This window comes from Panulirus ornatus, chromosome 59 (genome assembly GCF_036320965.1).
Source record: "Panulirus ornatus isolate Po-2019 chromosome 59, ASM3632096v1, whole genome shotgun sequence".
Lineage (NCBI taxonomy): Eukaryota > Metazoa > Arthropoda > Malacostraca > Decapoda > Palinuridae > Panulirus > Panulirus ornatus.
This window is the reverse complement of record NC_092282.1, coordinates 23,056,468-23,082,541: the sequence shown is the minus strand read 5'-3', so window position 1 is coordinate 23,082,541 and position 26,074 is coordinate 23,056,468. Positions and strand designations below refer to the sequence as shown.

Sequence of the window (26,074 nt, the reverse complement as noted above, 5' to 3'; positions counted from 1 at the left end):
GTGGTTTGGGAATGTCTTGGTAGTAAAGTCAGGGGTTAGTGAGATGACAAGAGCAAGGGAAGGAGTAGCAATACTCCTGAAACAGGAGTGGTGGGAGTATGTAAAAGAGTGTAAGAGAGTAAACTCAAGATTGATATGGGTAAAACTGAAAGTGGATGGAGAGAAATGGGTGATTATTGGTACATATGCACCTGGGCATGAGAAGAAAGATCATGAGAGGCAAGTGTTTTGGGAGCAGCTGAGTGAGTGTGTTAGTAGTTTTGATGCACGCGACCGGGTTAAAGTGATGGGTGATTTGAATGCAAAGGTGAGTAACATGGCAGTTGAGAGAATAATTGGTGTACATGGGGTGTTCAGTGTTGTAAATGGAAATGGTGAAGAGCTTGTAGATTTATGTTCTGAAAAAGGACTGGTGATTGGGAATACCTGGTTTAAAAAGAGAGATATACTTAAGTATACATATGTAAGTAGGAGAGATGGCCAGAGAGCGTTATTGGATTAATTGATAGGCACGCGAAAGAGAGACTTTTGGATATAAATGTGCTGAGAGGTGCAACTGGAGGGATGTCTGATCATTATCTTGTGGAGGCAAAGGTGAAGATTTGTAGAGGTTTTCAGAAGAGAGAATGTTGGGATGAAGAGAGTGGTGAGAGTTAGTGAGCTTGAGAAGGAGACTTGTGTGAGGAAGTACCAGGAGAGACTGAGTACAGAATGGAAAAAGGTGAGAACAATGGAAGTAAATGGAGTGGGGGAGAAATGGGATGTACTTAGGGAATCAGTGATGGATTACGCAAAAGATGCTTGTGGCATGAGAAGAGTGGGAGGTGGGTTGATTAGAAAGGGTAGTGAGTGGTGGGATGAAGAAGTAAGATTATTAGTGAAAGAGAAGAGCGAGGCATTTGGATGATTTTTGCAGGGAAAAAATGCAATTGAGTGGGAGATGTATAAAAGAAAGAGACAGGAGAATCAAGAGAAAGGTGCAAGAGGTGAAAAAGAGGGCAAATGAGAGTTGGGGTGAGAGAGTATCATTGAATTTTAGGGAGAATAAAAAGATGTTCTGGAAGGAGGTAAATAAAGTGCGTAAGACAAGGGAGCAAATGGGAACTTCAGTGAAGGGCACAAATGGGAAGGTGATAGCAAGTAGTGGTGATGTGAGAAAGAGATGGTATTGCAGTGGAATTTATGAAAAAAGGGGGTGACTGTATTGTTGACTGGTTGGTAAGGTTATTTAATGTATGTATGACTCATGGTGAGGTGCCTGAGGATTGGCGGAATGCGTGCATAGTGCCACTGTACAAAGGCAAAGGGGATAAGAGTGAGTGCTCAAATTACAGAGGTATAAGTTTGTTGAGTATTCCAGGTAAATTATATGGGAGGGTATTGATTGAGAGGGTGAAGGCATGTACAGAGCATCAGATTGGGGAAGAGCAGTGTGGTTTCAGAAGTGGTAGAGGATGTGTGGATCAGGTGTTTGCTTTGAAGAGTGTATGTGAGAAATACTTAGAAAAGCAAATGGATTTGTATGTAGCATTTATGGATCTGGAGAAGGCATATGATAGAGTTGATAGAGATGCTCTGTGGAAGGTATTAAGAATATATGGTGTGGGAGGCAAGTTGTTAGAAGCAGTGAAAAGTTTTTATCGAGGATGTAAGGCATGTGTACGTGTAGGAAGAGAGGAAAGTGATTGGTTCTCAGTGAATGTAGGTTTGCGGCAGGGGTGTGTGATGTCTCCATGGTTGTTTAATTTGTTTATGGATGGGGTTGTTAGGGAGGTGAATGCAAGAGTTTTGGAAAGAGGGGCAAGTATGAAGTCTGTTGGGGATGAGAGAGCTTGGGAAGTGAGTCAGTTGTTGTTCGCTGATGATACAGCGCTGGTGGCTGATTCATGTGAGAAACTGCAGAAGCTGGTGACTGAGTTTGGTAAAGTGTGTGAAAGAAGAAAGTTAAGAGTAAATGTGAATAAGAGCAAGGTTATTAGGTACAGTAGGGTTGAGGGTCAAGTCAATTGGGAGGTGAGTTTGAATGGAGAAAAACTGGAGGAAGTGAAGTGTTTTAGATATCTGGGAGTGGATCTGGCAGCAGATGGAACCATGGAAGTGGAAGTGGATCATAGGGTGGGGGAGGGGGCGAAAATTCTGGGAGCCTTGAAGAATGTGTGGAAGTCGAGAACATTATCTCAGAAAGCAAAAATGGGTATGTTTGAAGGAATAGTGGTTCCAACAATGTTGTATGGTTGCGAGGTGTGGGCTATGGATAGAGTGGTGCGCAGGAGGATGGATGTGCTGGAAATGAGATGTTTGAGGACAATGTGTGGTGTGAGGTGGTTTGATCGAGTAAGTAACGTAAGGGTAAGAGAGATGTGTGGAAATAAAAAGAGCGTGGTTGAGAGAGCAGAAGAGGGTGTTTTGAAATGGTTTGGGCACATGGAGAGAATGAGTGAGGAAAGATTGACCAAGAGGATATATGTGTCGGAGGTGGAGGGAACGAGGAGAAGAGGGAGACCAAATTGGAGGTGGAAAGATGGAGTGAAAAAGATTTTGTGTGATCGGGGCCTGAACATGCAGGAGGGTGAAAGGAGGGCAAGGAATAGAGTGAATTGGAGCGATGTGGTATACCGGGGTTGACGTACTGTCAGTGGATTGAATCAAGGCATGTGAAGCGTCTGGGGTAAACCATGGAAAGCTGTGTAGGTATGTATATTTGCGTGTGTGGACGTATGTATATACATGTGTATGGGGGTGGGTTGGGCCATTTCTTTCGTCTGTTTCCTTGCGCTACCTCGCAAACGCGGGAGACAGCGGCAAAAAAAAAAAAAAAATATATATATATATATATATATATATATATATATATATATATATATATATATATATATATATATATATTTTTTTTTTTTTTTTATACTTTGTTGCTGTCTCCCGCGTTTGCGAGGTAGCGCAAGGAAACAGACGAAAGAAATGGCCCAACCCCCCCCCCCCAACACATGTATATACATACGTCCACACACGCAAATATACATACCTACACAGCTTTCCATGGTTTACCCCAGACGCTTCACATGCCTTGATTCAATCCACTGACAGCACGTCAACCCCGGTATACCACATCGCTCCAAATCACTCTATTCCTTGCCCTCCTTTCACCCTCCTGCATGTTCAGGCCCCGATCACACAAAATCTTTTTCACTCCATCTTTCCACCTCCAATTTGGTCTCCCTCTTCTCCTCGTTCCCTCCACCTCCGACACATATATCCTCTTGGTCAATCTTTCCTCACTCATTCTCTCATGTGCCCAAACCACTTCAAAACACCCTCTTCTGCTCTCTCAACCACGCTCTTTTTATTTCCACACATCTCTCTTACCCTTACGTTACTCACTCGATCAAACCACCTCACACCACACATTGTCCTCAAACATCTCATTTCCAGCACATCCATCCTCCTGCGCACAACTCTATCCATAGCCCACGCCTCGCAACCATACAACATTGTTGGAACCACTATTCCTTCAAACATACCAATTTTTGCTTTCCGAGATAATGTTCTCGACTTCCACACATTCTTCAAGGCCCCCAGAATTTTCGCCCCCTCCCCCACCCTATGATCCACTTCCGCTTCCATGGTTCCATCCGCTGCCAGATCCACTCCCAGATATCTAAAACACTTCACTTCCTCCAGTTTTTCTCCATTCAAACTCACCTCCCAATTGACTTGACCCTCAACCCTACTGTACCTAATAACCTTGCTCTTATTCACATTTACTCTTAACTTTCTTCTTCCACACACTTTACCAAACTCAGTCACCAGCTTCTGCAGTTTCTCACATGAATCAGCCACCAGCGCTGTATCATCAGCGAACAACAACTGACTCACTTCCCAAGCTCTCTCATCCCCAACAGACTTCATACTTGCCCCTCTTTCCAAAACTCTTGCATTTACCTCCCTAACAACCCCATCCATAAACAAATTAAACAACCATGGAGACATCACACACCCCTGCCGCAAACCTACAGTCACTGAGAACCAATCACTTTCCTCTCTTCCTACACGTACACATGCCTTACATCCTCGATAAAAACTTTTCACTGCTTCTAACAACTTTCCTCCCACACCATATATTCTTAATACCTTCCACAGAGCATCTCTATCAACTCTATCATATGCCTTCTCCAGATCCATAAATGCTACATACAAATCCATTTGCTTTTCTAAGTATTTCTCACATACATTCTTCAAAGCAAACACCTGATCCACACATCCTCTACCACTTCTGAAACCACACTGCCTTTTCCCCCAAACCCGAAGCTCTGTACATGCCTTCACCCCCTCAACAATACCCCCCCATATAATTTACCAGGGAATTTCTCAACCCAAAATTTACCTCGTAATTTTTGGGACTCACTTTTAACCCCTTTCCTTTTTCCCAAAGGGACTATGCAAGCATTCCCCCAACCCCCAGGCACCTCACCCTGATCATAATACATTAAATAACCTTACCAACCCGTCAACAATAAAGTCACCCCCTTTTTTTAAAAAAATTCCACAGGGAATACCATCCAAACCTGCTGGGCCTTTTCCGGGTTTCATTTTTTGCAAAGCTTTTTACTACCTCAACTCTCATTTGCCCTCTTTTTCACCTCTTGCACCTTTCTCTTGACCTCCTGCCTCTTTCTTTTATACATCTCCCAGTCATTTGCATTATTTCCCTGCAAAAATTGTCCAAAAAATCCCCTTTCCCTGGGGATAGGGAAGAAAGAATACTTCCCATGCATTCCTCACGTGTCGTAGAAGGCGACTAAAGGGGATGGGAGCGGGGGGCTAGAAACCTTCCCCTCTTTGTATTTTAACTTTCTAAATGGGGAGAAGGAGTCACGCGGGAAGTGCTCATCTTCCTTGAAGGCTCAGATTGGGATGTCTAAAGTGTGTGGATGTACTCACGATAAGAAAAAAGGAGAGATAGGTAGTATGTTTGAGGAAAGGAACCTGGATGTTTTGGCTCTGAGGGAAACGAAGCTCAAGGGTAAAGGGGAAAAGTGGTTTGGGAATGTCTTGGTAGTAAAGTCAGGGGTTAGTGAGATGACAAGAGCAAGGGAAGGAGTAGCAATACTCCTGAAACAGGAGTGGTGGGAGTATGTGAAAGAGTGTAAGAGAGTAAACTCAAGATTGATATGGGTAAAACTGAAAGTGGATGGAGAGAAATGGGTGATTATTGGTGCATATGCACCTGGGCATGAGAAGAAAGATCATGAGAGGCAAGTGTTTTGGGAGCAGCTGAGTGAGTGTGTTAGTAGTTTTGATGCACGCGACCGGGTTAAAGTGATGGGTGATTTGAATGCAAAGGTGAGTAACATGGCAGTTGAGAGAATAATTGGTGTACATGGGGTGTTCAGTGTTGTAAATGGAAATGGTGAAGAGCTTGTAGATTTATGTTCTGAAAAAGGACTGGTGATTGGGAATACCTGGTTTAAAAAGAGAGATATACTTAAGTATACATATGTAAGTAGGAGAGATGGCCAGAGAGCGTTATTGGATTAATTGATAGGCATGCGAAAGAGAGACTTTTGGATGTAAATGTGCTGAGAGGTGCAACTGGAGGGATGTCTGATCATTATCTTGTGGAGGCAAAGGTGAAGAATTGTAGAGGTTTTCAGAAGAGAGAATGTTGGGATGAAGAGAGTGGTGAGAGTTAGTGAGCTTGGGAAGGAGACTTGTGTGAGGAAGTACCAGGAGAGACTGAGTACAGAATGGAAAAAGGTGAGAACAATGGAAGTAAATGGAGTGGGGGAGGAATGGGATGTACTTAGGGAATCAGTGATGGATTACGCAAAAGATGCTTGTGGCATGAGAAGAGTGGGAGGTGGGTTGATTAGAAAGGGTAGTGAGTGGTGGGATGAAGAAGTAAGATTATTAGTGAAAGAGAAGAGCGAGGCATTTGGATGATTTTTGCAGGGAAAAAATGCAATTGAGTGGGAGATGTATAAAAGAAAGAGACAGGAGGTCAAGAGAAAGGTGCAAGAGGTGAAAAAGAGGGCAAATGAGAGTTGGGGTGAGAGAGTATCATTGAATTTTAGGGAGAATAAAAAGATGTTCTGGAAGGAGGTAAATAAAGTGCGTAAGACAAGGGAGCAAATGGGAACTTCAGTGAAGGGCACAAATGGGAAGGTGATAGCAAGTAGTGGTGATGTGAGAAAGAGATGGTATTGCAGTGGAATTTATGAAAAAAGGGGGTGACTGTATTGTTGACTGGTTGGTAAGGTTATTTAATATATGTATGACTCATGGTGAGGTGCCTGAGGATTGGCGGAATGCGTGCATAGTGCCATTGTACAAAGGCAAAGGGGATAAGAGTGAGTGCTCAAATTACAGAGGTATAAGTTTGTTGAGTATTCCAGGTAAATTATATGGGAGGGTATTGATTGAGAGGGTGAAGGCATGTACAGAGCATCAGATTGGGGAAGAGCAGTGTGGTTTCAGAAGTGGTAGAGGATGTGTGGATCAGGTGTTTGCTTTGAAGAGTGTATGTGAGAAATACTTAGAAAAGCAAATGGATTTGTATGTAGCATTTATGGATCTGGAGAAGGCATATGATAGAGTTGATAGAGATGCTCTGTGGAAGGTATTAAGAATATATGGTGTGGGAGGCAAGTTGTTAGAAGCAGTGAAAAGTTTTTATCGAGGATGTAAGGCATGTGTACGTGTAGGAAGAGAGGAAAGTGATTGGTTCTCAGTGAATGTAGGTTTGCGGCAGGGGTGTGTGATGTCTCCATGGTTGTTTAATTTGTTTATGGATGGGGTTGTTAGGGAGGTGAATGCAAGAGTTTTGGAAAGAGGGGCAAGTATGAAGTCTGTTGGGGATGAGAGAGCTTGGGAAGTGAGTCAGTTGTTGTTCGCTGATGATACAGCGCTGGTGGCTGATTCATGTGAGAAACTGCAGAAGCTGGTGACTGAGTTTGGTAAAGTGTGTGAAAGAAGAAAGTTAAGAGTAAATGTGAATAAGAGCAAGGTTATTAGGTACAGTAGGGTTGAGGGTCAAGTCAATTGGGAGGTGAGTTTGAATGGAGAAAAACTGGAGGAAGTGAAGTGTTTTAGATATCTGGGAGTGGATCTGGCAGCAGATGGAACCATGGAAGTGGAAGTGGATCATAGGGTGGGGGAGGGGGCGAAAATTCTGGGAGCCTTGAAGAATGTGTGGAAGTCGAGAACATCATCTCAGAAAGCAAAAATGGGTATGTTTGAAGGAATAGTGGTTCCAACAATGTTGTATGGTTGCGAGGCGTGGGCTATGGATAGAGTGGTGCGCAGGAGGATGGATGTGCTGGAAATGAGATGTTTGAGGACAATGTGTGGTGTGAGGTGGTTTGATCGAGTAAGTAACGTAAGGGTAAGAGAGATGTGTGGAAATAAAAAGAGCGTGGTTGAGAGAGCAGAAGAGGGTGTTTTGAAATGGTTTGGGCACATGGAGAGAATGAGTGAGGAAAGATTGACCAAGAGGATATATGTGTCGGAGGTGGAGGGAACGAGGAGAAGAGGGAGACCAAATTGGAGGTGGAAAGATGGAGTGAAAAAGATTTTGTGTGATTGGGGCCTGAACATGCAGGAGGGTGAAAGGAGGGCAAGGAATAGAGTGAATTGGAGCGATGTGGTATACCGGGGTTGACGTACTGTCAGTGGATTGAATCAAGGCATGTGAAGCGTCTGGGGTAAACCATGGAAAGCTGTGTAGGTATGTATATTTGCGTGTGTGGACGTATGTATATACATGTGTATGGGGGTGGGTTGGGCCATTTCTTTCGTCTGTTTCCTTGCGCTACCTCGCAAACGCGGGAGACAGCGGCAAAAAAAAAAAAAAAATATATATATATATATATATATATATATATATATATATATATATATATATATATATATATATATATATATATATTTTTTTTTTTATTATACTGCAAAGGTGAGTAATGTGGCAGTTGAGGGAATAATTGGTATACATGGGGATAGGGGAAAAAGAATGCTTCCCATGTATTCCTTGCGTGTCATAGAAGGCAACAAAGATTAGAGGGAGCGGGGGGGCTGGAAATCCTCCCCTCTCATTTTTTATAATTTTCCCAAAGAAGGAACAGAGAAGGGGGCCAGGTGAGGATATTCCCTCAAAGGCCCAGCCCTCTGTTCTTAACGCTACCTCGCTAATGCAGGAAATGGTGAATAGTTTGAAAGAAAGAATATATAAAAATAATTTCATACATATTCGCCATTTCCCACATCAGCGATATAGTGTTGAGAACAAAGGACCATGCCTAAGAAGGAAAATCCTCACTTGGTCCCCTTTTCTGTTCCTTCTTTTGGAAAAGTAAAAACTGGACGGGAGGATTTCCAGCCTCCCACTCCCTCCCCTTTTAGTCACTTTTATGACACGCAAGGAGTACATGTGAAGTATTTTTCTCCCCATCCCCAGGGATATATATTGAGTGGGAGGGGTTTTCCCTAATTTGATTCTCATAAACTTAGTTTCTGCTTGGCTCCATACATTTCCAAACTCTTGAAAGTATCCAATGATCTTATTACATCCTTATTTTGTTTCTTTGAAAATGGGACTTTAATCAAAGAGTTTATTTTGCTCAGTCTATTCAAAATTTGATTAAGACAAATGATAAGAGCAGAAGAAATGAATAACTCAATGTGTCAAATTGTGGCATCCTTATAAAAAAGATGTTGGCAAGCTAGTTCATCAAAAACAATAAAAAAATAAATTATATTTCTCAGTGATTTTATGATGACAACGCATCAATTTTTTCTCATTTTGTTTTAAAAAATAGTGCAGTAACCCATATTTGATTAATTATTACTTCATTTATGATAAAACACTTACAACAACAGGAACAGTTTTGGAGTATGACACACCATCATCATGGTGTGGGTTATCACGAGCCATCACTGTCAGATTGAAAGGCAGTAGCTCACGCGGCACTGATGACATTTCACGTTCTGTTCTTATGAGTCCTGAGGTGGGCCCAATGCTAAAGTAACCTCCTCGGTTGCTTTCAGGAATCAGTTCATATTGTATATAACCAAAATATCCAGAGTCCTTGTCTTCAGCCTGTAATGAAGTAAATAGCATAAATCAGCACATTTAACTAAAGCTAGAAGTAAAATACCTGTTGTCCCCTTCCAAGCAATCTGATTCTTTGAATGAGTCATTCAAAAAGATCCATCTAATATCGAATAATTTTCAAGAAATTCATAATTTGTATTAATGAGTTAACACCTGAGAATCATTCCTTTCTGATCTTTTGTCATATTTGATCACCATTGCCCAAATTAGTAAGGTTGTGCCAATAAACAGATGAAGGAAGACATATCCACTCACATACACACACATATATGTATATGATATATATTCATCAAAATTACATACATATGGAGGGATGTCTGATCATTATCTTGTGGAGGCTAAGGTGAAGATTTGTATGGGTTTTCAGAAAAGAAGAGTGAATGTTGGGGTGAAAAGGGTGGTGAGAGTAAGTGAGCTTGGGAAGGAGACTTGTGTGAGGAAGTACCAGGAGAGACTGAGTACAGAATGGAAAAAGGTGAGAACAATGGAAGTAAGGGGAGTGGGGGAGGTTAGGGAATCAGTGATGGATTGCGCAAAAGATGCTTGTGGCATGAAAAGAGTGGGAGGTGGGTTGATTAGAAAGGGTAGTGAGTGGTGGGATGAAGAAGTAAGATTATTAGTGAAAGAGAAGAGAGAGGCATTTGGACGATTTTTGCAGGGAAAAAATGCAATTGAGTGGGAGATGTATAAAAGAAAGAGACAGGAGGTCAAGAGAAAGGTGCAAGAGGTGAAAAAGAGGGCAAATGAGAGTTGGGGTGAGAGAGTATCATTAAATTTTAGGGAGGATAAAAAGATGTTCTGGAAGGAGGTAAATAAAGTGCGTAAGACAAGGGAGCAAATGGGAACTTCAGTGAAGGGCGCAAATGGGAAGGTGATAACAAGTAGTGGTGATGTGAGAAGGAGATGGAGTGAGTATTTTGAAGGTTTGTTGAATGTGTGTGATGATAGAGTGGCAGATATAGGGTGTTTTGGTCGAGGTGGTGTGCAAAGTGAGAGGGTTAGGGAAAATGATTTGGTAAACAGAGAATAGGTAGTAAAAGCTTTGCGGAAGATGAAAGCCGGCAAGGCAGCAGGTTTGGATGGTATTGCAGTGGAATTTATTAAAAAAGGGGGTGACTATTATTGACTTGTTGGTAAGGTTATTTAATGTATGTATGACTCATGGTGAGGTGCCTGAGGATTGGCGGAATGCGTGCTTAGTGCCATTGTATAAAGGCAAAGGGGATAAGAGTGAGTGCTCAAAGTACAGAGGTATAAGTTTGTTGAGTATTCCTGGTAAATTATATGGGAGGGTATTGATTGAGAGGGTAAAGGCATGTACAGAGCATCAGATTGGGGAAGAGCAGTGTGGTTTCAGAAGTGGTAGAGGACTTGTGGATCAGGTGTTTGCTTTGAAGAATGTATGTCAGAAGGCATATGATAGAGTGGATAGAGATGCTCTGTGGAAGGTATTAAGAATATATGGTGTGGGAGGCAAGTTGTTAGAAGCAGTGAAAAGTTTTTATCGAGGATGTAAGGCATGTGTACGTGTAGGAAGAGAGGAAAGTGATTGGTTCTCAGTGAATGTAGGTTTGCAGCAGCGGTGTGTGATGTCTCCATGGTTGTTTAATTTGTTTATGGATGGGGTTGTTAGGGAGGTGAATGCAAGAGTTTTGGAAAGAGGGGCAAGTATGAAGTCTGTTGGGGATGAGAGAGCTTGGGAAGTGAGTCAGTTGTTGTTCGCTGATGATACAGCGCTGGTGGCTGATTCATGTGAGAAACTGCAGAAGCTGGTGACTGAGTTTGGTAAAGTGTGTGAAAGAAGAAAGTTAAGAGTAAATGTGAATAAGAGCAAGGTTATTAGGTACAGTAGGGTTGAGGGTCAAGTCAATTGGGAGGTGAGTTTGAATGGAGAAAAACTGGAGGAAGTGAAGTGTTTTAGATATCTGGGAGTGGATCTGGCAGCGGATGGAACCATGGAAGTGGAAGGGGATCATAGGGTGGGGGAGGGGGCGAAAATCCTGGGAGCCTTGAAGAATGTGTGGAAGTCGAGAACATTATCTTGGAAAGCAAAAATGGGTATGTTTGAATGAATAGTGGTTCCAACAATGTTGTATGGTTGCGAGGCGTGGGCTATGGATAGAGTTGTGCGCAGGAGGATGGATGTGCTGGAAATGAGATGTTTGAGGACAATGTGTGGTGTGAGGTGGTTTGATCGAGTAAGTAACGTAAGGGTAAGAAAGATGTGTGGAAATAAAAAGAGCGTGGTTGAGAGAGCAGAAGAGGGTGTTTTGAAATGGTTCGGGCACATGGAGAGAATGAGTGAGGAAAGATTTACCAAGAGGATACATGTGTCGGAGGTGGAGGGAACGAGGAGAAGTGGGAGACCAAATTGGAGGTGGAAAGATGGAGTGAAAAAGATTTTGTGTGATCGGGGCCTGAACATGCAGGAGGGTGAAAGGAGGGCAAGGAATAGAGTGAACTGGATCGATGTGGTATACCGGGGTTGACGTGCTGTCAGTGGATTGAATCAGGGCATGTGAAGCGTCTGGGGTAAACCATGGAAAGCTGTGTAGGTATGTATATTTGTGTGTGTGGACGTATGTATATACATGTGTATGGGGGTGGATTGGGCCATTTCTTTCGTCTGTTTCCTTGCGCTACCTCGCAAACGCGAGAGACAGCGACAAAGCAAAAAAAAAAAAGAAAAAAAGTTTGTTGAGTATTCCTGGTAAATTATATGGGAGGGTATTGATTGAGAGGGTGAAGGCATGTACAGAGCATCAGATTGGGGAAGAGAAGTGTGGTTTCAGAAGTGGTACAGGATGTGTGGATCAGGTGTTTACTTTGAAGAATGTATGTGAGAAATACTTACAAAAGCAAATGGATTTGTATGTAGCATTTATGGATCTGGAGAAGGCATCTGATAGAGTTGATAGAGATGCTCTGTGGAAGGTATTAAGAATATATGGTGTGAGAGGCAAGTTGTTAGAAGCAGTGAAAAGTTTTTATCCAGGATGTAAGGCATGTGTACGTGTAGGAAGAGAGGAAAGTGATTGGTTCTCAGTGAATGTAGGTTTGCGGCAGGGGTGTGTGATGTCTCCATGGTTGTTTAATTTAATTATGGATGGGGTTGTTAGGGAGGTGAATGCAAGAGTTTTGGAAAGAGGGGCAAGTATGAAGTCTGTTGTGGACGAGAGAGCTTGGGAAGGGAGTCAGTTGTTGTTCGCTGATGATACAGTGCTGGTGGCTGATTCATGTGAGAAACTGCAGAAGCTGGTGACTGAGTTTGGTAAAGTGTGTGAAAGAAGAAAGTTAAGAGTAAATGTGAATAAGAGCAAGGTTATTAGGTACAGTAGGGTTGAGGGTCAAGTCAATTGGGAGATAAGTTTGAATGGAGAAAAACTGGAGGAAGTAAAATGCTTTAGATATCTGGGAGTGGATCTGGCAGCGGATGGAACCATGGAAGCGGAAGTGAATCATAGGGTGGGGGAGGGGGCGAAAATCCTGGGAGCCTTGAAGAATGTGTGGAAGTCGAGAACATTATCTCGGAAAGCAAAAATGGGTATGTTTGAAGGAATAGTGGTTCCAACAATGTTGTATGGTTGCGAGGCGTGGGCTATGGATAGAGTTGTACGCAGGAGGGTGTATGTGCTGGAAATGAGATGTTTGAGGACAATGTGTGGTGTGAGGTGGTTTGATCGAGTAAGTAATGTGAGGGTAAGAGAGATGTGTGGAAATAAAAAGAGCGTGGTTGAGAGAGCAGAAGAGGGTGTTTTGAAATGGTTTGGGCACATGGAGAGAATGAGTGAGGAAAGATTTACCAAGAGGATATATGTGTCGGAGGTGGAGGGAACGAGGAGAAGTGAGAGACCAAATTGGAGGTGGAAAGATGGAGTGAAAAAGATTTTGTGTGATCAGGGCCAGAACATGCAGGAGGGTGAAAGGAGGGCAAGGAATAGAGTGAACTGGATCGATGTGGTATACCGGGGTTGACGTGCTGTCAGTGGATTGAATCAGGGCATGTGAAGCGTCTGGGGTAAACCATGGAAAGTTGTGTGGGGCCTGGATGTGGAAAGGGAGCTGTGGTTTCGGGCATTATTGCGTGGCAGCTAGAGACTGAGTGTAAACGAATGAGGCCTTTGTTGTCTTTTGCTAGTGCTACCTCACACACATAAGGGGGGAGGGGGAAGGTATTCCATGTGTGGCGAGGTGGCGATGGGAGTGAATGGGGGCAGACAGTGTGAATTGTGTGCATGGGTATATATGTATGTGTCTGTGTATGTATATATATGTGTACATTGAGATGTATAGGTATGTATATTTGCGTGTGTGGATGTGTGTGTGTATACATTGTGTATGGGGGTGGGTTGGGCCATTTCTTTCGTCTGTTTCCTTGCGCTACCTCGCAAACGCGGGAGACAGCGACAAAGCAAAATAAATAAATAAATAAATAAATCTATCTTAATGACATTGCATTAGGTTCAGTTCTGCCAGTTTATAAATTGTGTTTATGTCAGAGAGAGAGAGAGAGAGAGAGAGAGAGAGAGAGAGAGAGAGAGAGAGAGAGAGAGAGAGAGAGAGAGAGAGAGAGAGAGAGAGAGAGAGAGCAAAGGCTTGCAATTACATGCTTTAAAAAGCATCTGAAGACAGGATTCACCTAAGTACAGTACAAAAAAAAAGTGACAAGGATAAAACAGAACAAAACCTACTCATGCATTGTAGTACTTACTGAAACCTGTAAAACTGATGTTGATATCTGAGAGTCCTCAGCCACAAAAGCAAAATAACTCCCGTGTGTGAAGTCGCTATATGGTGCTGTGAATATGAACTCTGGCTCATTGTCATTCACATCTGCCACACTAACGTTAACCTGTTAAGAAACAAATGAATGATTTGTTACCTATCTGTTATTTCTTACACACAACAAAGCAACCCAAACATCTCTTTCAGCCCCTTCAGAAAATCTATGATTATATCTCTGTATATTAGCATTAAGTATTTCTTTTCCAACATTCTCCTAATATTTCTCATACACATTCTTCAAAGCATATGCCTAGTCCAGACACCTTTCACCACTCCTAAAACCACACTGGTCCTCCCCAATCTGATGTGCAGTGAATGAAATCATCATAATCACCACTAACCCCTTCACCTATACTGAACAGACTAATACCTCTGTATTATGAATAATCCTTGCTGTCCCTCTCATCTATATACCAAGGCATTTTATGAGTATTAAACTCAATCAGTCCTCAGGCATCTCACCTTGGGTGTGTTACACTTAAGATGAACTGCCTGATTTTGCAATCTACAACACATCATATACTTCCTTGAGATGCTCAGCTGCAGCTTTTTGTTCTCATAATGCTTTCTCATATTTCAACTTTTTCAAAGCTTTCACAAACTTCCCTCTTTTCACAATCCCATGCACAAAGACTCTCATTCTACTTGCCACCTTATCCTAAACATGCCACATTCTCCATCCTTTCATTTTATATAAATGGTAGATTTATTCACTCCATCTCTTTCACATCACTGTTACCACTTCCTTGTTCACTTTATTTATTGTCCGCCTCAGGTAGAACAATGACCTATAAAGAACACCATATCATCCTTGATCATGGCAAGTTTACAGTACATATCATTTCATGAATTCATAGTGGCCCTGGGGGATATTTCAACATGCCACAAAATGTGGCTTCTAACTACCTTCCCCCTCATTTATGTCATTATAACAGGTTTTCATTGTAATGCCTCATGTTTAGTAATTTAGTTTCATTTTAACTCACATCAAACTGACCTGTGATCTTTCAACTCTAAAATTCCATGGTCTATTGCCCACCAAAAGACTTGTCTATGCTTTCACTCACACCCTCTCACTAACACCAAACTCTACTCCCTGAACATTTCTGAACCAGCCCATCTCTTTCTCTTCAACTCTGTTTCACTCAGAGCTGGAACATTGGGTTTCTTTTACCAAACACACTACTGAACTCTCCATTCTTTCCATCCTAGTTACAGCTGCACACATTCAACACCCAAGTGTAAGCCTTCAAGGCAAAATCCTTACTTGACTCCTTCCTATGTTCTTGTTTTCAGTCAGTGATAATAAAAGAGCAGAGGATTTCCAGCCCCAGACTCCCACTTGTAAGTCCTCCTATACAACATGAAAGGGATGCATGGGTAATATTCTTTTTATCCTATCTTTATCATTTCAGTGAAAACATTCATCACAACAAGATCCTGTTACTGCATCCATGATGGGATGCTTTTTGGTAATAAACCAAAAATAAACACCCATAAAAATCCTTAAACTCTGGCTTAAAATTAGTCTGTAGTCTTTTTCAAACAAATGGATCATTCTCATACCCCAGAAGTAAATCTAACCAATCATATTTACCTTCACAACTCTGTTCTCAGTGTCTGGTGGGGCTATAGGTGCCTCTAAGGCTACTGTCAATGTATAGTGCTGGTGAGATTCAAAGTCTAATGGTGCTTGTAACATTAATCCACAATGACGTTCAACTGTTACTTCTAGGCCAAATTTATCTGTAAGAGAATATGAAACCAGTGAAAAATATAAAAAAGATCTTGGCAACACCTTTTCTACCACAAGGTTTATATGACAATAGCTTTAGCTTACTTATATCTGTTCATCAGTATCTACAGTACTATTTACACAATGAAAACAATTCTAAAACTGAGATATCATCTTTCTGTGAAATAAACAACTAAAGTAAAGCAAGGAAAATGTTAAAACATCTACAAATGTAGTAACATTTGTACTAAAACAGATGAAGTGATACATTTTTTTGAACAAAGTGTGTCACTGGCTAATGAATTCTACCCATGAGCAGACACATAAAACAAAAGATTCAATTCCAATTTGGCAGAAATGTAATGAATCATTACTTGTTTACCTTATCAGATAATAGGACTGGATTCAAATAATGACTCAATGTACATCAAACCATATCTAACATAATTTTCAACAATTACTTAAGACTTTTGAAGTACTAACCTTCCTCATTACCACCAGTAATTGCACAGCGAAGGTGCTTTGCTTCCTCTGGTTTATTGAGCACAGTTAGCCTCTTCACCAATGTGCCCACACTAGTATTCTCTAACACTTCAACAGAGAAATGTGCATCAGTAAAGGTTGCCCAGATCTCAGGAGGGGGTGATTCTACTCCAACCCTCTCTACTGATACTGTAGCTGTGGTGGTGGTGTTCAACTGTGGCATCCCTCCATCACGAGCCACTATCTCCAACTAGATTTTATTGAATGAAAACTTTCATATTTACAGTTTAAGAAAATGCAAGTTCTATAATATGAATATAAAATACATATCTAGTACCAACTACAGTTCATTTTCTTCATACATATCTAGACACAAAATAAATTAGAGGGAAAATCAATTGGTTGGATATGAAGAAATCATACACAAAAAATTTAGCTGCACAAGTGTATTAGAAAGCAACAAAGATTTGTTAACTTGGTGCTCTGAAAATGCATCTGCAGTAAAACTAACTATTCAACATGTAGCAATGGGCAGAATTCTAGAGATGTAGTATGTGAGATTTTACATTAGAATGGTGATATCAAATAAGATTTCAATTATTAAAGTCTACATAACACACAAAAAGAGCAAAAACAAAATCAAATATCACATTAACACTAGCTGGATACAAGAGCAGATCCAGTTGGAGCACGAAGTAAATAGCTTTCCTCCCACAGTTAACAGAGAAATCCCTCTTTGGAGTTATGTATAAGCTATATATCTTCCCAAGAAAAATATGAAAAAAAGAAGCCCCAGATAGCTTGAAAACAAATCAAAATTCTCATTTCTTCCTCTATTTATCCCACTAACACAGCATTCCCCACACCCTATAACTCAACTTCATAGTATTTGACATTTCTAATTTCACTGTTTACCGAGACAGCATAGGCAACTGACGCCCTAATCAAGGCCATCTACTTGATCACCAATTCCCATGACAGCAAGGTAGTGCCAGAAACAGACAAAGAAAGGCCGCATCCACTCACATCCTTTCTCTAGCTGTCATGTATAATGTTCCAAAACCACAACTCCCTATCCATAACCAGGCCCCACTAACCTTTCCATGATATACCCTAAATGCTTCACATGCCCTTATGCACATTCTTCACCCTCCTGCATGTTCAGGCCCTGATCAACTCAAAATCTTTTTCACTCCATCCTTACACCTCTAATTTGCTAAACCCCTTCTCATGTTCCCACCACTTCTGACACATATATCATTTTTGTTAACCTTTCCTCACTAACTCTCCCTATACATCTAAACCATTTCAGCATACCCTTTTCAACTCTCTAAACATTAACAAGGTAGTGCAAGGAAACAGACAAGGAATGACCCAACCCACCCACATACACATGTATATACACAAACGCCCACACACGCACATATACGTACATATACATTTCAACATATCATATATTATGTTCTCATATTATACTTTGTCACTGTCTCCCACGTTAGTGAGGTAGCTCAAGGAAACAGACAAAAGAATGGCCCAACCCACCCACATACACATGTACATACATACACGTCCACACATGCACATATACATACCTATACATTTCAACATATACATATATGAACATACACAAACATATACATATATACACATGTACATAATTCATACTTGCTGCCTTTATTCATTCCCGTTGCCACCCCGCCACACATGAAATGACAACCCCCTCCCCCACATGCACGCGAGGTAGCCACATTCATTCACATTCAGTCTCTAGCTGTCATGTCTAATGCACCGAAACCATAGCTCCCTTTCCACATCCAGGCCCCACAAAACTTTCCATGGTTCACCCCAGACACTTCACATGCCCTGGTTCAATCCACTGACAGCACGTCGACCCCAGTATATCACATCGTTCTAATTCATTCTATTCCTTGCACACCTTTCACCCTCCTGCATGATCAGGCCCCAATTGCTCAAAATCTTTTTCTCTCCATCTTTCCACCTCCAATTTGGTCTCCCACTTCTCCTCATTCCCTCCACCTCTGACACATATATCCTCTTTGTCAATCATTCCTCACTCATTCTCTCCATGTGATCAAACCATTTCAAAACACTCCCTTCTGCTCTCTCAACCACACTCTTTTTATTACCAAACATCTCTCTTCACCTTTCATTACTTACTCGATCAAACCACCTCACACCACATATTGTCCTCAAACATCTTATTTCCAACACATCCACCCTCTATCTATAGCCCACGCCTCGCAACCATATAACATGGAACCACCATTCCTTCAAACATAATCATTTTTGCTTTCCGAAATAATGTTTCATGTAATGTAACATTTCAACATATACATACATATACATGCACAGACATATATATATATATATACACATGTACATATCCATACTTACTGCCTTCATCCATTCTCATCGCTACCCTGCCACACATGAAATATATATATGATTATATTCATTATTTATTATACTTACTGTTACTATTAGATGGCAATATATGAAATGGAGTAAACCTACCTCAAAATCTGAATCCTGCTCTGGCTGAAGATCAATCTTGAGTGTAATTATGCCAGATTCTTTATCAATAGCAAAGTAATCAGGAGCATTGTTGTAGCCAAACAATTCATACTCTACCTAAGACATGCAAAAGGAAAGGTGAAGACTAATTAATATAATCTATTTTCCACCTCTTTAACAACTTGCTTTATATTTACAAAAACCTTAAAGTCATATATAAACTCTGGCTCTCATCAATGATATGTGGAACTTACAATACTAACTGTACAAAAGGAAATACAAAAAGAAATTGATAAAAGTGCTACCAATTCCAGTTATAGAAAATTAGAGTTAAGTTCAAGAAAAAGTAATACTGTACAGTATTTACTTTTGATAAAAGCAAAGAAAACGAAGAACTGGCAAGAAATATCCTAGTGCAAAAGATAAAGGTATGGATATAATGCACAGCTGATTAAGCTCTATGAATAAAGCAAAAGACGGGAAGAAATGGTGAAACAGCTTGAGGTCTGAGAATCTAGTTTTGCAAGGACCCTTGACATTTTTTTCCATAGCATGTCCCCAGCATTATTACACGTATGGCACTTATGGCAGGAGAGAAATTTAGGATTATTTTACAAACAAATATCAATTCTTACATACATTCTAAACAAAGCTATCTAAGAAGCAAAGCAATAGTAGATGTTAAATAAATTCATTATGGGCTTACATCCCAAGACAAACACTGATAAACTCACACAGTGTAAATATCTAAAACCATTATGGAGCAAGAAGCATTTTGAAAAGGTCCTTACTGAGGTTAGGTATTATCATCATCACTACATCTATCCTATCCAAAGGAGGCAACTATGATCATGACAAGAAATTCAAAATATCACAGGTGAAATCTCAAGAATTATAATAATATATATTTGTAATGTAAGCACTTAAAGTGTTTTGACATCCAGTTAATAATGTTGCTACACTACCTGTGATTCTACAAAAGCCTAATTAAGGAATTATAAGGGAGGACTCTTGAGCTAAGAAAGTTTACTTTCTCTTAGGGAGGGTCCCTAGGATTGGAGTTTCTAAAATTCACAACGTATGGTAGTGAGAGAACTGAAGTTAAGCGCAAATGCGAGAGAGAAAATTTGAAGGCGCACTGTAAGCCCTTGTAAATCAGAAAAGACATCTCAGCATAAATGTGTCTGAAAAGTGCATGGAGTTCACATCCCATTCCTGATATTTGGACAAACCCAAATATCTATAGGTTTGGATATGTCAAATATTTGGGCAGTAAAGATGGGTGACTTAAGAGTAGCAGGGTAGCAAGCATATCTCAAGAGAGTTGAGATTCCTGCCCATTTTCCTAAGCAGTGAGGTTGAAGCTAGGATCCTAAGCCCTACAAATATTTTCAATAGAGGGTGCTTATGGCCTGTGACAAAAGTGGGAGCCTGCAGCTACTTTGGCAAGAGATGCAATTTTCTATGATGTGAGTGAACTTTGAGAGGATTAAATGATGACTACATGAGGATGGAAGATGTAAACACTTTTAGAAGGGGAAACTTAAACATGGGTTTGTGTGTGCCAAGACCAAGAGGATATAGATGGATATGCAGGTGTGATACTGTTAATGAGGGAAGAGTGGTACATAAAGAAATCTATTTATGCTCTGTCAGGAGAAGGTTATTTGCTGTAAAATTCAAGTGTGAGAGGTTAAGAGTGTCTGTAATGCCTGCATATGCACCATGTGATGATCAAGAACATCATCTCTGCTTCATCTGGATAGTACATTCTACTTACCTCCTCCATATGCCAGCTTCTATCGAATACATATATTGAGAATGGGTGTTTACCTGGTCATCACTCTAAGGAAAAGCCCCCTAAAAGTAGGAAGATCCTGGGCTCCTTTACATGAGTTCCAATTATGAATCCATCGCTTTAAAATCAGGCTCTGAATCTTGACTCAGAGTCTGAAGTGTAGGTTTCAATTATGGACTGACTCACCCATAAGGACTGTGAGGATAACAATTATGGTCTTTTGAAAAATGAACTTGATATCTACTATTTTCCATTTGGTAATAATGATCCTAGCTATAAACAATAACACATGATGATTTTATAGGAGCTCAGGTAATTGTCAAGGACACCGTTCCAGACAAGGAAATGTAGCAAAGATCAGTAAAATATAAAAGTGAAAGTTGAAATTGTACTTACTAGATTATTAGGTCTAGTACCATCAGCATCTATAGCAAGAACCGTGGCTACTAAGGTGCCAGGTGGTGATGTCTCAGGGATGGTTATAGGTGGCACTGGCACACTAAACACTGGTGGATTATCATTAGTGTCCTCAACCGCTACCAACACTGAGCATGTTGACTGAAAGTATAGGGAATTATGAGAGGTAACTCAGTGAGGAATAAGAAACAAATGCAAGAAAACAATTACATTGGGATAAATAAGTTAGGGCCTCATGAATGAGCCTAATCATTTGAGAAATAAAGTGGTAATCAAATAATAAAGGCAGAATACAAAAAATTTATAACCCTTAGCAAAAATCAACATGTGGATTTTGGATTTCAACAAGTTTTACATATATACATACAGTATGGGTCATATATTGCAGTCTAAATACTTAATAGCCACTTAACAGTATAAACTATATTATCTTGTTCCATCTATTGTTTACATATTTCCACTTCTTGATTTGTTCCCCTCACTGTCACTCATACCTGTTCTCTTGTTTTCTTCATACTATTCATCATCCAAAAACATTTCTTTAATCTTTCAGAAGTTCATCAATACTGTCCTACCCTATATCTCATTTGCCATCTTTTCAGCTCCCATATCTCTCACTTGATCTCCAGCCACTATCTCTTGCAAATCTCCTAATCACTGCCACTCCAACCTTATAGATACTGTTCACCTTTCCTCTTTCCTCCTTCCACATACTTACCACTTCACCCACACATGTAAGCCAGGCTTCCTTGAATACCTTCCACTCTTCTCTCACTCCCTTTGTTTCATGAACTCTCATCCTATGCCACTCTCCACTTAATTTCTCTACACACATGCCTCTTTTCCATGGTCCCTCACTCTCACCATTTGTTTCACATACCTGCCATTTCCTCTTTTCCTAAAATCATGACAAACTTTCAAACTAGCCTCTACCAAGAAATGATCAAACATGCCACCTACTGCTCCTCTGAGCACCTTAACTTCTAACAATCTCTCTGCTGCACAACTGTCAATTAGCATGTAATTCTATAAAGCCCATTAACCCCAAACCCTCACAACCACATAAACTTATGCACGTGCTATTTTTTTCACACAATTTGCTGTATCTAGATCATACATAAACTACCATTTTTTTCTCTCTCTTCATTAGAGCCAGCACATTTGAGATTAAATCAGCTGCCTCTGCCTTACTGTGAAATATTTAACTATTACTGCATGCCATGGCATCCCATGCATTGTCACCAGATGATACAGCCTGAATCTTTTTCTATAAACAAGTCAGTATATGTGGATATTTCAAGTATAAATATAAGAGGTCTGTACCCTTATTTAAAAGATAATAGACATTACTCATGGTAACCCTAAGTACTAATATTTATTTACAAACAGAGTAGCTTAAGTGTAAAAGTACACAGTAGATGAAACAATGTTTCACCTGATTTTGTTGAATATCACTATATTTAGAAAAGTAGGTTCTAATCATATAGCATACTTCTAATGATTTTTTCAGAATATCTGAGAATATCCCTCACACAAAGGGTCACTTTGATGTTAGCATTGCCACAGTGAAATGGTTAAAACAATTATTCCCAGTCACTAATACTTTCTTCAGCAGATAAATCAAAAATCTGTTCCCAGCTTCAATTATACCAGGTACCCCATGACCCCCATCACCTACTCTTATATTCCAATCCCCTAGCACCTATATGCACTTTATGACCCATGGTTCTGACTGATGGACATGGCTGGATTCCTGAGCCATTGTTTTTTTTTTTTTTTTTTTTTATACTTTGTCGCTGTCTCCCGCGTTTGCGAGGTAGCGCGAGGAAACAGACGAAAGAAATGGCCCAACCCCCATACACACGTACATACACACGTCCACACACGCAAATATACATACCTACACAGCTTTCCATGGTTTACCCCAGACGCTTCACATGCCTTGATTCAATCCACTGACAGCACGTCAACCCCTGTATACCACGAGCCTTAAAAAGACAAGGGACTCATAAGGCACAAAGACTTTGAGTATAAATATATATAAAGGTATAAATATATATAAGGGTGAGTGTTCAAACTAGAGAGGCATAAGTTTGTTGAGTATTCCTAGGAAATTGTATGGGAGGGTACTGATTGAGAGGGTGAAGGCATGTACAGAGCATCACATTATGGAGGAGCAGAGTGGTTTCAAAAGTGGTAGAGGATGTGTGGATCAGCAGGGTAGCACCAGGAAACAAATGAAGAATGGCCTATCCACTCATATATATATATATATATATATATACATATATATATATATATATATATATATATATATATATATATATATACATATATGCCCATACATGCACATATACATTTATTTCTATTCATCTTATACTTTGTCGCTATCTCCCGCATTAGCGAGGTAGCACAAGGAAACAGACAAAAGAATGGCCCAATCCACCCACATACACATGTATATACATACACGTCCACACACGCACATATACATACCTATATTTCTCAATGTATACATATATATACATGCACAGACACATACATATATACACATGTACATAATTCATACTGTCTGCCCTTATTCCCGCTGCTACCCCGCCACACATAAAATGACAACCCCCTCCCCCCCCACATGTGCGCGAAGTAGCTCTAAGGCCACCTTCGTTCACACTCAGTCTCTAGCTATCATGTATAATACACCGAAACCACAGCTCCCTTTCCACATCCAGGCTCCACAAACTTTCCATAGTTTACCCCAGACGCTTCACATGCCCTGGTTCAATCCACTGACAGCACGTCAACCCCGGTATGCCACACTGTTCCAATTCATTCTATTTCTTGCATGCCTTTCACCCTCCTGCATGTTCAGGCCCCGATCGCTCAAAATATTTTTCATTCCATCCTTCCACCTCCAATTTGGTCTCCCACTTCTCCTCGTTCACTCCACCTCTGACACATATATCCCCTTTGTCAATCATTCCTCACTCATTCTCTCCATGCGACCAAACCATTTCAATACAACCTCTTCTGCTCTCTCAGCCACACTCTTTTTATCACCACACATCTCTCTTACCCTTTCATTACTTACTCGATCAAACCACCTCACACCATATACTGTCCTCAAACATCTCATTTCCAGCACATGCATCCTCCTCCGCACAAACCTATCTATAGCCCATGCCTTGCAACCATATAACATTGTTGGAACCACTATTCCTTCAAACATACCCATTTTTGCTTTCCGAGATAATGTTCTCGCCTTCCACACATTTTTCAACACTCCCAGAACTTTTGCCCCCTCCCCACCCTGTGACTCACTTCTGCTTCCATGGTTTCATCTGCTGCTAAATCTACTCCCAGATATCTAAAACACTTCACTTCCTCCAGTTTTTCTCCATTCAAACTTATCTCCCAAGTGACTTGTCCCTCAACCCTACTGTACCTAATAACCTTGCTCTTATTCACATTTACTCTCAGCTTTCTTCTTTCACACACTTTACTAATCTCAGTCACCAGCTTCAGCAGTTTCTCATTTAAATCAGCCACCAGCGCTGTATCATTAGTGGAGAACAACTTACTCACTTCCCAAGCCCTGTCATCCATAACAGACTGCATACTTGCCCCTCTCTCCACAACTCTTGCATTCACCTCCCTAACAACCCCATCCATAAACAAATTAACCTTCCACAGAGCATCTCTATCAACTCTATCATGTGCCTTCTCCAGCAAACACCTGATCCACACATCCTCTACCACTTCTGAAACCACACTGCTCTTCACCAATCTGATGTTCTGTATATGCCTTCACCCTCTCAATCAATACCCTCCCATATAATTTACCAGGAATACTCAACAAACTTATACCTCTGTAATTTGAACACTCATCTTTATCCTCTTTGCCTTTGTACAATGGCACTATGAATGCATTCTGCCAATCCTCAGGCACTTATCCATGAGCGATACATACACTGAATATCCTCACCAACCAGTCAACAACACAGTCACCTCCTTTTTTTAATAAATTCCACTGCAATACCATCCAACCCGCCACCTTGCCGGCTTTTGTCTTCTACAAAGCTTTCGCTTCTTCTTCTCTGTTTAACAAATCATTCTCCCTGACCCTCTCACTTCGCACACCACCTCGACCAAAACACCCTATGCCTGCCACTCTATCATCTAACACATTCAACAAATCTTCAAAATACTCACTCCATCTCCTTCTCACATCACCACTACTTATTATTACCTCCCCATTAGCCCCCTTCACCGATGCCTCTTTCTTTTATTTATCTCCCAGTCATTTGAACTATTTCCCTGCAGAAATCGTCCAAAAGCCTCTCTCTTCTTTCACTAATAATCTTACTTCTTCATCCCACCACTCACTACCCTTTCTAATCTGCCCACCTCCCACACTTCTCATGCCACAAGCATCTTTTGCGCAGGCCATCACAGCCTCCCTAAATACATCCCATTACCCCCCACTCCCCTTACATCCTTCGTTCTCACCTTTCCCCATTCTGCACTCAGTCTCTCCTGGTTCTTCCTCACACAAGTCTCCTTCCCAAGCTCACTTACTCTCACCACTCTCTTTACCCCAACATTCTCTCTTCTTTTCTGAAAACCTCTACAAATCTTCACCTTTGCCTCCACAAGATAATGATCAGACATCCCTCCAGTTGCACCTCTCAGCACATTAACAAAAAGTCTCTTTCATGTGCCTATCAATTAACATGTAATCCAATAACACTCTCAGGCCATCTCTCCTACTTACATACATATACTTATGTATATCTCTCTTTTTAAACCAGGTATTCACAATCACCAGTCCTTTTTCAGCACACAAATTACAAGCTCTTCATCATTCCCATTTACAACACTGAACACCCCATGTACACCAATTATTCCCTCAACCGCCACATTACTCAGTTTTACATTCAAATCACCCATCACTATAACCCAGTCTCGTGCATCAAAACTGCTAACACACTGACTCAGCTGCTCCCAAAACACTTGCCTCTCATGATCTTTCTTCTCATGCCCAGGTGCATAGGCCCCAATAATCACCCATCTCTCTCCATCCACTTTCAGTTTTACCCATATCAATCTAGAGTTTACTTTCTTACACTCTATCACATACTCTTACAACTCCTGTTTCAGGAGTAGTGCTACTCCTTTCTTTGCTCTTGTCCTCTTACCAACCCCTGACTTTACTTCC

General features: G+C 40.8%; 1 protein-coding gene across 1 annotated transcript in view; it reads right to left on the bottom strand.

The window, feature by feature from the left end:
- The window catches only part of Cad99C (cadherin 99C), a 175,790-nt gene that overhangs the window by 25,150 nt on the left and 124,566 nt on the right, over nucleotides 1-26,074 (bottom strand). The window contains exons 20-25 of the mRNA XM_071696412.1: nucleotides 20,839-21,000; nucleotides 18,645-18,761; nucleotides 16,110-16,359; nucleotides 15,489-15,637; nucleotides 13,818-13,958; nucleotides 8,864-9,091 (exon numbers count right to left, since the gene is read on the bottom strand). Of these exons, the coding sequence (XP_071552513.1) occupies nucleotides 8,864-9,091; nucleotides 13,818-13,958; nucleotides 15,489-15,637; nucleotides 16,110-16,359; nucleotides 18,645-18,761; nucleotides 20,839-21,000 (1,047 nt within the window). The remainder of the gene's footprint in view (nucleotides 1-8,863; nucleotides 9,092-13,817; nucleotides 13,959-15,488; nucleotides 15,638-16,109; nucleotides 16,360-18,644; nucleotides 18,762-20,838; nucleotides 21,001-26,074) is intronic.